At 46.0% G+C, this 12,451-nt stretch overlaps 1 protein-coding gene across 4 annotated transcripts in view; it reads left to right on the top strand.

Annotated features, from left to right (window-relative positions):
- Window positions 1-12,451, top strand: part of PPFIBP2 (PPFIA binding protein 2) — a 162,119-nt gene that overhangs the window by 141,245 nt on the left and 8,423 nt on the right. Inside the window, exons 12-22 of one of the 4 annotated variants that reach the window (XM_037840137.1) lie at window positions 1,078-1,145; window positions 2,807-2,864; window positions 3,819-3,860; window positions 5,056-5,194; window positions 6,389-6,421; window positions 6,839-6,980; window positions 7,664-7,792; window positions 10,484-10,634; window positions 10,890-11,001; window positions 11,257-11,345; window positions 11,591-11,713. In XM_037840137.1, coding sequence (XP_037696065.1) covers window positions 1,078-1,145; window positions 2,807-2,864; window positions 3,819-3,860; window positions 5,056-5,194; window positions 6,389-6,421; window positions 6,839-6,980; window positions 7,664-7,792; window positions 10,484-10,634; window positions 10,890-11,001; window positions 11,257-11,345; window positions 11,591-11,713 — 1,086 coding nt within the window. Of the gene's footprint in view, window positions 1-1,077; window positions 1,146-2,806; window positions 2,865-3,818; window positions 3,861-5,055; window positions 5,195-6,388; window positions 6,422-6,838; window positions 6,981-7,663; window positions 7,793-10,483; window positions 10,635-10,889; window positions 11,002-11,256; window positions 11,346-11,575; window positions 11,714-12,451 lie in introns of all 4 variants that reach the window. The other 3 variants (XM_037840140.1, XM_037840138.1, XM_037840139.1) reach the window with 3 other exon arrangements.

Genomic DNA, 12,451 nt, shown 5'->3' with positions numbered 1-12,451 from the left:
TCCCCCTTTTGGTCAAGAAGATGTTCTCCATCCCACGATGCCGGGTTTAGATTCCTCCCTGGGAGTCATATTCACGTTGCCAGGGAGATTCACTCCCCTGGGAATCAGGTCCCACATGGGGGGAGGGCAGTGATTTCACCTGCCAAGTTGGCTTAGCTAGAGAGAGAGAAGCCCAGGTTTTTAACGACTGTAATTTGCTGCCAGTGTTCTTCCCGTAGCAGACAAAAAAGATACCAGCCCTAGAGAAAAGAAGCAATCTGCAGACAGTGCAGTATGAAGATGTAGAACTGCATTCTTTCTCACGACCATTAGCTCATGTGGTTCACTCCACCTGTGATGCTTTTTCATTTCTTGCCTTCTTGGTGAGCTCATTCCCGTTTCTCAAGTCTCATCTCAAATTTTCTCTCCTCTGAAGGTTTCTGACCTTTCTACGAGGGAGAGGGAGCCCCTCCCTCCCCTTAATTCTCATATTCTCATTTATAAGCGTGGGTGCCATTAGGATGTATTACATTGTTCCTTAATTCTAATTTACTTATTAGCCTCCCTGATGTGGGCAGTGCTTGCTCCATGCCTAGCACAGGGTCTGCAGGAAGTAGGTACTGCTGATGCTTGTTGAGTGACAATTAGGGTTCTCTCATTGCAAGCAACAGAAATTGACTTTTGCTAACCCAAGCAAAAGGGAATGTTTTTTGAAAGGGTGGGCAGTCACTCACTCAGTGAAAGCAAAAGCTGAAGAATAAAGCTCAGAAAGGGCAGGAGCTACAAAACCCCAGGGAGCCAGGTCTCAGGACTGTCTTGTCAAGATTCTATTGCTGGGATATTTACTTGGGGTGAGGCTTGGGGACCAGGAAGGAGAGGCAAATTGGCCCAGCTTCATCAATCTGCCTACCTCTCGGCATCTTTAAAGAGCAAAGGGAGGGACCCATATTGATGTATCTACCATGGCTGTGTCTGGAGGGTAGGAAATGTGACTCTGCGAAAAGAAGCAGTTCAAAAAAGGGGAAATGATGGTGGGCATTCCCCCACCCCCTACCAAACAGTAACTCTTCTCTACAATGACTTCTGTTTCTGATGCAGATGCCTCCAAGATGTAGCTCTCCCACAGTGATGCCACCTCCACTCCCGCAGAAATCACTGGAAACCAGGTAGGAGGCCTGAGCATTTCCCCAGAGCTGCTGTGCGCTCAGGCCTCTTGGGACTGCTGAGATGGATGGTGACTGGCTGTGCACGCTGGTCAAGGCCACCGTGTCCTCTGCACCCCTGCCCTTTCATTGGCCAAGCAGCACTCCAGGTCCCAGCAGTGGCTCTAGGAGGGCCAAAGCCATGGGGCAGTCACGAACCAGGCCTCCTGGTTTGGGGCTTTCTTACCCACAGGCTGAGAGTCATTATCACTGGACAAAGAGCTGGCTAGAGCTTAGAGCTTCAGAGGAGAGGTGGTTGTGACTCATCTGTGTCCTCCAGTGACTCTTTGGGGCCAAGACAGCATCCTGTGATGTGTGTCTGTCATTTCTGTCAGTCCCACTTGAATGAACTTCATGATCTTGGAGTGAATCTAGCCCTTTGATAAACCAGGCTCTCTAGGGAGGGTCATTTTCCTTCCCAGGGAAGTTGGTGCAGTTGCTTTGAGGAAGCTTCCCATAAGAATGAGCTTATGATGGACTGGTCTGTGGGGTCACTTGGCTGCCACATGCCTTGTTCTCTTGAAAAGAAACCTCTATCTACTTTCCTATGTCAGCTCTTTAGAACACATTTCCATTTTGGGCACCATGGAGGGAGAGGACGTGGAGGCTTCACTGTCAAGGACAGGCTGTCTTTCGGCCAAGTTGTCCGAGAAGGATGGCCACAAACTCAAGGAAGCTTCCCAGAATGGTTCCGAGTCTCCAGCGCTTATGTAATGGGGGCTGCACACCTCTGCTCATGCTCTCAGATTCCACTTCTGGGGCTCGAGAGAGCTGTTGTTCCCCTCGGCCTTCAGCCCCAGAGAAAACTGGCAAAGTCAGAGAGAGTGAGTGACTGACTGGTCCTTAGTGGGTTTTTTTTTGCTGTTGTTTCTAATGAAGACAGCACTTAGGAGTGTCAATGGTCAGGGTGGTCCTTAGTTTTGTAAAATAAGATATTTGGTTTGAGTTCTCTCAGAAAATCAACACTGAGGATCTCAAAAGAGACTGCTATATAAACAGATGGTGATTTATTCATTTCAACTGAGAAATAATGATGCCAAGGAGACTTGGCACAAGGTAACCCTCGTGACCACCAATAGTATTGCCTCTTCTCTGTCTAGTTGGTTTCCTCTGGGAAAGAGCCCCCGAGGAAGGCAAAATACTTCTGAGCCTGCTGAATAGCGCAGAAGGTTGGAGAATCACAGGTGGTGCTGTGAGCTGTGGCGGCCTGGTGTGCTCCTCTCCACTCAGAGTACACCAACTTCCCCCTTCCTGGATTGTTCTGGAGACACACACAAGGCATTATCGTGTCTCTCTTCTCTTTTGCCTTTGCAGACATGGACCTTCTCTTATGGCTGTGCACATCACCTCCCATTGATGCAGTACATACAATTGAGTGTAGTGTAGCTTTTTGAGGAATGCCTAGTACTTTAAATTAGGAGTTAGGTGACACGTTGTTACCCTACATTGGCAAACCAGGCCATCCCCCAGGGTGTAAGAGTCATTACCAGAGAGAGTCTTGTCCTGCCCTTGGCCCTCCCATGACACTGTACTGGTTAAGGATTTGAAATGTGCTCTACATGAGTGATGCCACATACCTTCTCCAGTAACAATTTCTTATTTCACTTTCTTTTGCATTTTTCCAGGGCTCAGAAAAAACTCTCCTGTAGTCTAGAAGACTTGAGAAGTGAATCCATGGAAAAGGTCAGTTGATCAGTTGATCTGTAATGATTACCAAGTGACTTATTTATGCCCAGCATAGTGCTGGGATATGCAGGCAAGCCCCTGGTCCCTATCTCACTGAGGTTTTTGTGGAGTTGCTGGGGAGGCAGGACTTACACGATCCTAGAGGCAGGGCAAGTCAGGAAATGCTGCCTGGAACTGGTGAGCAGATGTTGAGAAGGGGAAAGGCTTGATTAGAGTTCCGCTGGCACAGGTAGGTTTAGGGAAATGATAGGGAAAGGTTGGAGCCATGAGTGGGATGAAGCCAGAGAGGATCTTGAATACTGATCTTATATCCCAAGGGCAGCTGGATGCACTGCAGGGTTTTTGAATGAGAGAGTATGTGGATAAAAGAGATGATCCCAGGAGGAGAATACGGAGGATATGAAACAGTTAAGATTGAGAGGAAGATGTTGTAAGAGTATAGGAAGAACGGAGGAGAGCTTGTGGCCCCGTGTGTGAGGGTGGCCCTTGACCGTGTGGGTGACCCCTATGTCAGAGAGGAAGGTCCTGGGTTGTTGAGTTCAGTCATTGGAGACTGAGGGCTCCTTCCCTGATAGAGAGCCTTCAGTGAGCACACACTGCAGAAGATCCCTTGGTCTCCGGTAATGTGCCAGCCTCCCTGGTGGACAGCAATGGAGGCTGTTGCTGGCAGGAGCCACAGGCCCATTCAGTGGCTTTGCCTCCATGGTCATGTGCCCCCAACCCCCTCTGGTCAGATTGATGGCAGCTGCCCAGGATTTCAGTCCATGGGACTGGACAGTGACCTGTGTTTTCTGTCATGAATGGTGATTACTTGACCTGAAGATGGGGAGGGGAGGGGATGTGCCTTTGAGATTTAAGCAGACAGGTAGTTCTGTTTTTTTTTGTTGTTTATGGCTGACAGGAGTCTTTTACTTTCTTTCCACATAATTGAAATCCTTGCCACTCGAGTAGTGCATCGATGGGAACCAGCTCTCCCCTGTGGTAGAACCCAAGGTACATGAACTGCATTTTCCTATCATCTGTTGTGATTGCACTGTTTTCTTGAGTATTTTCATTTAGCAATTTATAGCTTTTGTAGCCTTAAAATATGTTAATGGTAAGGGGAAAGAGGGTGAGAGGAGAGACAATACTTTCTTTTCCATTTTGTTTTTTGTGTGCACCCAGGTGTATGTAATGTGCTTTCCTTCCATTATCTGGAGGTGATTGTTATTATCACCTTCATTTTCTAGGCTCAGAGAAATTAATCTTTAACAAAACAATGTAGATATAATTGGGAGGAGGATTTTATGAGCTCAGCACACTCTTAGAACAGTGTGACAACTCCCATCCTTTCTGAACCTTGTCGTGGTTAAAGGAAAACATGGGGGTACTCGCAGTCCCCCTTCTATGAACAAGTCGTGTTATAGTTTGAACTGTTTTTCTCCTAGGAAGCCCATTGTGCAAGATGATTAAGTTTCCAGATTGTTGCACAAATGTTGAGTCCATGATGCACTGAAGAGTAGTGTAATTAGTATGGTTTCAGCCATAGCTCACCACCCTTTAAAACTTCATATGGAAAATATACCATGAGGCAGACAACACATTCCTTCTCAGCGTCTTCTGCCTCCACATCTCTATGAGATGTGGACTCTCACTCCATGTTGACTTCTGCCTGTATCCCAGCACTAGGCTGAACTTAGTCTCCTTTGCCACCAAGGAGAAGATATAGATTCCTATCACGGCAACCTCATTAATAGTTGGGTGACCTGGGGTGAATTATTTAACCACTCTGTTCTGGACTTATTCTCTTCATCTGCTAAAATGAATTTAATAATACCTTGCAGGATTGTTATAGTATATGTATGTAATAAAACAATACACAACTTGAATTAGAATTCTGGTCCTAAGGGTAATTTACAGCCTGTATTTATTGAGCTCCTGAGACCTAGGCGAAATGGCAGAGGCTCCATTTGCAAGAAGCCTCTGCTTGCTCCTTAGAGGCAGTTCCATTCAGCCTAGATTTGGACTTGACTCTCGTCCTCCTTCCTGGGCCAGGTTAAATGATCTTTGGAGGGGCCTGTGGGTTGGCCTAAGTGAAAAATGGCTCTTGGGGAAGGAACAGGGAGTTGTTCCTGTACTTAAGGATTACCTAACTGGGTTTGAGTCTGAGATGGAGTACTAACCCCGCATCTCTTTCTCCTTCCAATAGGACAGCCCTTTCCTGGTAGAGCACAAATATCCCACATTACCTGGGAAGCTTTCAGGAGTCACACCCAATGGAGAGGCTGCCAGATCTACTCCCACTGCCTCCCAGCCTGATGCCACGGGGAGCAGCCTGCTGAGGCTGAGTGAGTGTCCAGACCCTGGGCTGGCGGCCTCAGGAGCAGTGTCCTTGGCACTTCCAGTTTCCTTGCACTTACACAGCCCACAATTGGAGAATGGTGGGGTGGGCAGCTGGGACAGATCGTACCTTACAGTGGTCCCACTTCTAAGGCAGCAGCTATCTGGGCAAGCTGTTTCCTTAGGTAAACACTTCAGAGCCCCTAGAAAGCCAGAGGATATTCTCACCGTTATTTATTTCTAGCTGCAATTACCCCATACCCATTTTTTCCTTTCCTTATATTCTTCCTTTCTCCAACCTTCTTGTCCTCTTCCCTAGCCTTCCTCCCCCTCCCCTTAGACACCTCCTCCCACCTTTCCTGCCCCTCACTCTCCTTATTCCGTCATCCTGATCTCTTTCCTGTCCCTGCCCTTTTCGCTGTAGCCTCGCTATTACCAGTGTGGTGATATTATGTGTTCTTCCAAGTGAGATCAGGGATTCTTCTTAGGGAAATAGAGCCAGTGGCCAACAGGCAAGGGTATCAGTCCTCAGGTATCCTTTGGATGGTTAGGACTTGAAATCATGGAGGGCATTGATGCCTTTTGTCCATAGTGGGCCATCTTTCCCCAACAGCAGCAGTAGCAGATTCATTGGGCCCAGGAGGGAACATTCTTGTCCAGGCAGAACTTTCCCCACCCCTGGCTCCTCAGCCCTGGCTGTTCCCTGAGCCAGCCCTTGTGCTGGCATCATGAAAGCCAGTTCTGTCCTTGGCTGCAGGAGCCTCCAGATAAGCCCTTATATGAGCATGTCCTGGTGACACTCAGACTGTGGACTCACAGCAGCAGCTTTGGATCATTCTGGTCCATGCGGAATGAGCCCTGGCACCTGCATGAGAGCCGTATGGCCCGGTGTCGGCAGCCCTTGCTGCTCTCCCTCCCTCTCCCTGTGTGCAGTTACATCAGCCTGGCAGGAAGTGGCACCAGGGGCATTTGGACCCATTACATGAGACCTCCTCTCACTGTGCTAATAACTCCATGGGTTGAGTTCAGTTACCGTTCACCCCATTCTCCTCTTGGGATTATTTTTCTTTCTGTTTGAGTTTTTCTCTCTGGCTCGATGACACTCTTTTGTTTATTTCTTTGCTTCCCCATAACTCTGTTGGGCTGGACTTTGGCCTCTCTTGCTTCTTCATGTGGCTTCTCTGCTTCTTGGTTGGCTGGAGATCGTGGCCGGAGTGTCAGTGCCCCCGTATTAGGTACTGTACCTGTTCCAGGTGAGGGGAAAATTGAGAATGCCCTTGTTTCCTACCCTAACACTGACCCCCAAACATTCAGCCACATTCCCCCTTCTGCCTGCATCCCTTCATTTTCCTTGGGGAAAAGAGAACAAGCTTCTTGTTGGAGTAATCCGCAAGTACATGGACCCCAAACCCTTAGAATCTAAAGACCGTTAGCTCATCCAGCTGTGAAACATTACACTCACTCCTCTGGGAGAGAGAGTTGCTTAAGTCCCTGCTGATCTCTGAGATCTTGGTACAGAGTTGCCCTGAAGACAAAGCTGGGTGAATTCTTCCCTACTCCTACTGAGAGAAGCCCCAGGCTTGAGGGAGATGGTTTACAAAGATCATGTCCCTTCTGCTCATTCATCCATCATTTCATTCTTTCAACCCTAGGAGAAACAGAAAGTAGCTGGGATGACACTGCCATGGCCAATGACCTCTCATCCACGTCATCGGGAGCTGAGTCAGGTCCCCAGTCTCCTCTGATGCCAGAGGGTAAACGGAGCCCCAAAGGCATCAAGAAATTCTGGGGAAAGTAAGTTGGTTGTGATGATCATAATTATATTGCTTGGAATTAATCAACATTCTTCTTGATTGGGCAAAGAGTCTCCATTAGCTCCTGGTTCATCAGACATTGGAACAGCAATAAAAACAGAGCAATCATGTATAGAGAGAGGAATTTGAGTTGTTTTTTTAGATTCCAGAGAACTGGAACTATGGAAGTTGCCTGTTAAATTTACCCAGCTGCCTTGCATGTCATTCATTTTAGGCATCCATCCGTCCTGCACACTGAGCACATGCTCTGCTGCTCACACTATATGTGCTTTGGGAGATGCATGAATGAAACTGGATCCTTCCTTCCTAGGGGTTCAGCCTGTGTCTGGTTAAGAAGAAATATTTCAATATAGAAAGCTGAGTACTGACTGGCTCAGTCGACCCTGTCTGTGAATTGAGGCAGAAACTTGGACCTCTTACAAGGCATCAGCCTTCTTGACCCCCATGGGGAGTGGTCCAAATTGCAGAGGCAGGATGGGATTGAGGCTTGGGTCTGGTCAAGTAGCTGCCACAGGTGTGATCCTTGACCTGAAGGGAGGCATGGGGAGGCAGTGCTGCCTGGAGCTGGGGTCTGGCCTGTGTGGCCCTGCAAAGGAGGGCCTGCACTGACCCCACAATTCCAGACTGACCCCCGACAGTCCCCATGGATTACCCTCCACACAGAATCCGAAGAACTCAGTCAGGAAATTTCAACACTGATGTACCAGGGATGGCAGAGTTCCGACGAGGTGGTCTCCGGGCAACTGCAGGGCCAAGACTCTCCAGAACCAGAGACTCCAAGGGTCAGAAAAGGTAAGCCTCCATCAGTCCGTCTCCAAAGGGCTGTGTGAAATCCCAGCCCAGAGTGGAGTTGGGGGTGGGGTGGGGAGGTAGGAACACATAGTGCAGTGTTTCTCAACCTTTCCATATGGCGCTCATAGAAATCGCTCATGTTTATAAGTACACGGACATAAGTGTAAAGAAGTCCCCTACAGCCAGAGGTGGCTGAGGTTGGGAGTGGGGCTCTTTGGACACCCTGAAGGCCACATCCCATTCTCAGTAGTGCCTTTGCACGCTGGGTTGAGAGGCTCTGGGACAGCCATTCAAATGGAGCATAGATTCTACAGTTACAGACCTGGGTTGGATTTCTGCTCAGCCACTTTCTAGCTGTTAGACCTAAGCCAAGTTATATATTTCTCTGCCTCCATATCCTCATTTGTAAAATAGGGGTTAAAAACAACATTTGAAGTATACAAAACCAAAAACTAGTCTGTGGAAAATTCTTCCCAATCAGATGTGCAAAATCACAAGCAGGAGATTTGATTTCCATGGATTCTTAGTCAAAATTGAAGTTTTCTCCTGTCAGGAATATACTTACTAATGAGGTGAATACAATTATAAACATGCCCGTGTTCTTCCCTTACCATAGTGTATTTGAGAAGCCTCAAGTTACATCATTTTATCTGCAATTTAGAAAGATGTTTTGGCACGTATCAATAAAACAAGTGGTTTTGCTGTGTGTGAAGGGTAACTTCTCTGTCACCTCGATGTTATTTAATAGCATGTTCAGACATGGTGCTGGCTGAGGGTACAGGGGAGCCTAGCACTGCGAGAACCTGGAGAGGTACAGAAGCTGCTTCTCATACTGTGGAAACAACAGGAGGCTTAGGAGGATGGAGATGATTCACAAAACAAACAATTCACCAGTTAATGGACGTTGTCAATTCAAAGAATATTCAAGATTAGCCTCAGCACTAGAAAACCTGCAAGCTCTGAAATTTTACATTTCACATATAATAGAAAATTGATAGAAGTTTTCCTGAGTTTGACAACAGTTCTAAAAATGCACTTGGAAATACCAATTATAAATTGTGAAATTGCAACTTACCTATAATAAAAAATAAGCTTTGATCAGCCATGCTAAAAGACTGAATCATCATTCTGTTCTCAAAGAAAATAGTATAAAATTGTTGAAAAGTGAGGAAAAAATCAAAAGATGAAGCCAAAATCGGAGGGTAAAAAAAAGTATTACAGAGGTATATCCAGGGGTGAATTAATAAAACAAGATTAATTTTCTGATGATTTTTAGTTTTTCTAATTTATAATTTTTGGGTACTTACATTTCTCATAAATAATGATCCACTTTGTACCTAATTCCATATTCAAAACTTGTGTTTCTCTTAAAGAGGGCCCCCAAGTTTTATCCACTTCTGGTCTCACAATATCTTGATCTGCACCTGCACCCATTCACGGTCCATTAAATCTTAGGCTCCAGGCCACGGGTCATCAGCACTCACCCCATGGCCACATCATCTCCAGCATGTTTTCTACCTTTGTGCTTTCTTGTCATTTCTGGCTTTCTGAGGAATTCCTTCACTTGAACAGTTCAGACCATGCTTTCAAAAATTGTTTTATCTAGCATGTTGGGGGTACTTTCCTGGGTGGATTTTTCTCTCTAGGTTTCTATATTTCATAAATCCCCACTTAGTTTTGAAAACGAATTTAAATTGCTCTGTCAAGCCCCCTGTCCTCTGGGGGGGGGGGGGGATTTCTAGTGTGCCATTACATTCACACTTTAAATGAGAAATTGATACCTTTAAGAATTGATGGCTTTATAATACTCAGTCAGCCTGTCTGGGAACATGACCTAGCTCTTCATTTGTTCATTTTTGTTTGTTTGTTTGTTTGTTTGTTTTTATGTTGTTCAGTAAAGTGTTGTAGTTACTGCTTCCCCTCCACTGCCCCCATCCCATCCCCACACACTGTCACACGGGACCCACACATGCCTTGTTAAGACAACTCCTTGACATTTTATATTTTTGGTTATCATGAATGGGAATTTTCACTGGTTTTAATAGCTGTGTTTTAATGGCATATAGGAAATTGATTTTTGTGTATTATACATGTTATATCATATGTGTGTATACACACACTTGCGCATACAAGCTATCTTACTGAGCTGTCTTGAGTTTTTCTAGGTAGGCAATCATATCATCTGAAACTTTCTTTTATTTCTACTTTTCTAATAACTATACTTAGTATAGTTATTTTGTATCATCTTCTATTGACTACAACTCTCACACCAGTATTATTAATTCTTGTCTTTTTATTGATTTTAATGTGAATTTCCTTAGTTCCTTAAGCATTTTCCTAAGAGCGGTATTGAACCTTGCTGAAAACATGATTCAGGTATGAATCTCGCCCTAACAGGCCTTGCCTCTGGGCTTGTGGCACCTGTACGTTGTATGTGGACCTGTGGCACATGTAAACGTGGCCTCATGAGGGTCTTATAGGCTGTCTATGCTCTAGGTGGCTGGAGATTTGAAATTCAGGCCATGTCCTATCACAGGAAGCTCTAGTGTCTACCCCAAATGAATGTGTTGCAATGAAATAATTTCCACAACCAGGGTTAAATAAATATTTCATTTAATGAGGCTGTATTATGTTCAGATGGAATGTCAGGCTCTCATGCTAACAGGTGTGTGGTGTTTTGCTGCTCCCCAGTGACTCCAATGCCCCCTTTGCCCAGTGGAGCACCGAGCGTGTGTGTGTATGGCTAGAGGACTTCGGCCTGGGTCAGTACGTGATCTTTGCCAGGCAGTGGGTGGCCTCTGGCCACACATTACTGACAGCTACCCCTCAGGATATGGAAAAGGTAAGCACTGAGTTCTGGGTATGGTGGCCTTCTTGTCTTCCCAAACCAATGCATGGGAGGTAGCCCCTCTCCCCTGCTCCCCCCGCCCCCCCCCCCCCCCCGAACGCATACTGGAAGATGTAGTGAAGAAGGATAGAGGAGGCAGATTCCCCCTTTTTTGTCATTCTCAGAGTATCTCCACCCAGACTTGGCATTTTCTGAGGTATAAACTGCCTGCCAAAATTTCACATCTGGTCTTCCAACTGTCAATTTCAGGAGCTGGGAATTAAGCACCCTCTACACAGGAAGAAGCTGGTTTTAGCAGTGAAAGCCATCAACACCAAGCAAGAGGAGAAGTCTGCCCTGCTAGACCACATTTGGGTGACACGTAAGTACGGGCACATACGTTTCAAGGATTTTTCTGGCAACTCCTGTAAAGCAGAAAGAGTTTCCCTGTTGAATGTGTCCCTCAAAGACAGCTGTCTCTCTGTGAAAGACAGATGGATTACTAAACCTTTTGGAGGAATAAAACTGGGACCTTGAGATGATAATGTGCTTTCCTGTTTTTTTGTTTTTTTTTTTTTTCCTCTACATTCTTCCATTCTCTTGAATCCTGACACACCTATTTTCCCTGTTGCTATAGGGTGGCTTGATGATATTGGCTTACCCCAATACAAAGACCAATTTCATGAATCCAGAGTTGATGGACGAATGCTGCAATACCTAACTGTGGTGAGGATTTTTCCTTTAAATATTTCAGTTGTCCTTGTGAGCACTCAGCTCAGGGAGTACCCATGGTGGTCATTTTAAACTACTTCCTCTCAAATTCATAAGGTCATTAAAGAAGCTGTTGGTCTGTCCAAGTGCACCTTCCTGGGATATGGCAGACTTGTCTTTGTTTGGTGTGGGAAGGGACCTCAGAGGTCCTTTGTCACTCTTTTAACTCTGGTTCATCAACCTAGAGTTTCCTCTTCCAGAATGATCTACTCTTCTTAAAAGTCACCAGCCAACTACATCATCTCAGCATCAAATGTGCCATTCATGTGCTACATGTCAACAAGTTCAACCCACACTGCCTGCACCGGCGGCCGGCTGATGAGGTGAGGACAGGACAGTGCCTAGCCAGGTAGCCCTGAACCAGGGCACCCAGAACATCATATGTGAGAAAACAAGAATGGCACCATCACAGAAATGGCTGCATTTTGGGTCATGGTGCTTGGGATTCTTTCCTTTACTACTGCCTTATGGTGCCTAAAACACCTGTTAAACTTGTACTGTCTGTCCCAGGACAGACACTAGACCTCCAAGCACCCACTCTTCTTAGGGGTACGCATGCTATGGGCCAGAGGACAGTGGCAGCAAGTCTTTCAAAGCCATCATAATGATTGAAGGAGATGAGGAGATGGTGCAAAGAAGAGGGAGGGGAAAGCCAAAGTAGAAAGATGTGTCAGAGTGAACAGAGGAGAGGAGAAGAGCCAGAGGGGAAGGAGAGAAGAGGCCGTAAGAAACCAGACATTTCAGAAAAGATTTGCCTATTTATAAATACAAAATTAACCAACCTCTAGTCCCAGTTACACTGAAGATCCATGAGCAGGTTTTTGGTAGAGAAGAAATACTGTAGGTTAACACAGCAACCAAAATCCTGGTAGGTTCTCTGATGATGTGCCACACACCTTGGAATTCTTTATGGGCCTTGAAGCCAAAGTGTTTTCATTCACATTCCATCTCCTCTGTTCTTGAAAACTAAGCCTAACCCTGCTACAAGATTAATTCAGCTTCCTGAGGGATTCAAAACTCCCACCTTTGCCCTCCATCTCCCATTTTCTCCCTATTCACAA

Source organism: Choloepus didactylus, chromosome 6, assembly GCF_015220235.1.
Source record: "Choloepus didactylus isolate mChoDid1 chromosome 6, mChoDid1.pri, whole genome shotgun sequence".
Lineage (NCBI taxonomy): Eukaryota > Metazoa > Chordata > Mammalia > Pilosa > Megalonychidae > Choloepus > Choloepus didactylus.
This window is presented reverse-complemented; position numbering and strand designations above follow the sequence as displayed.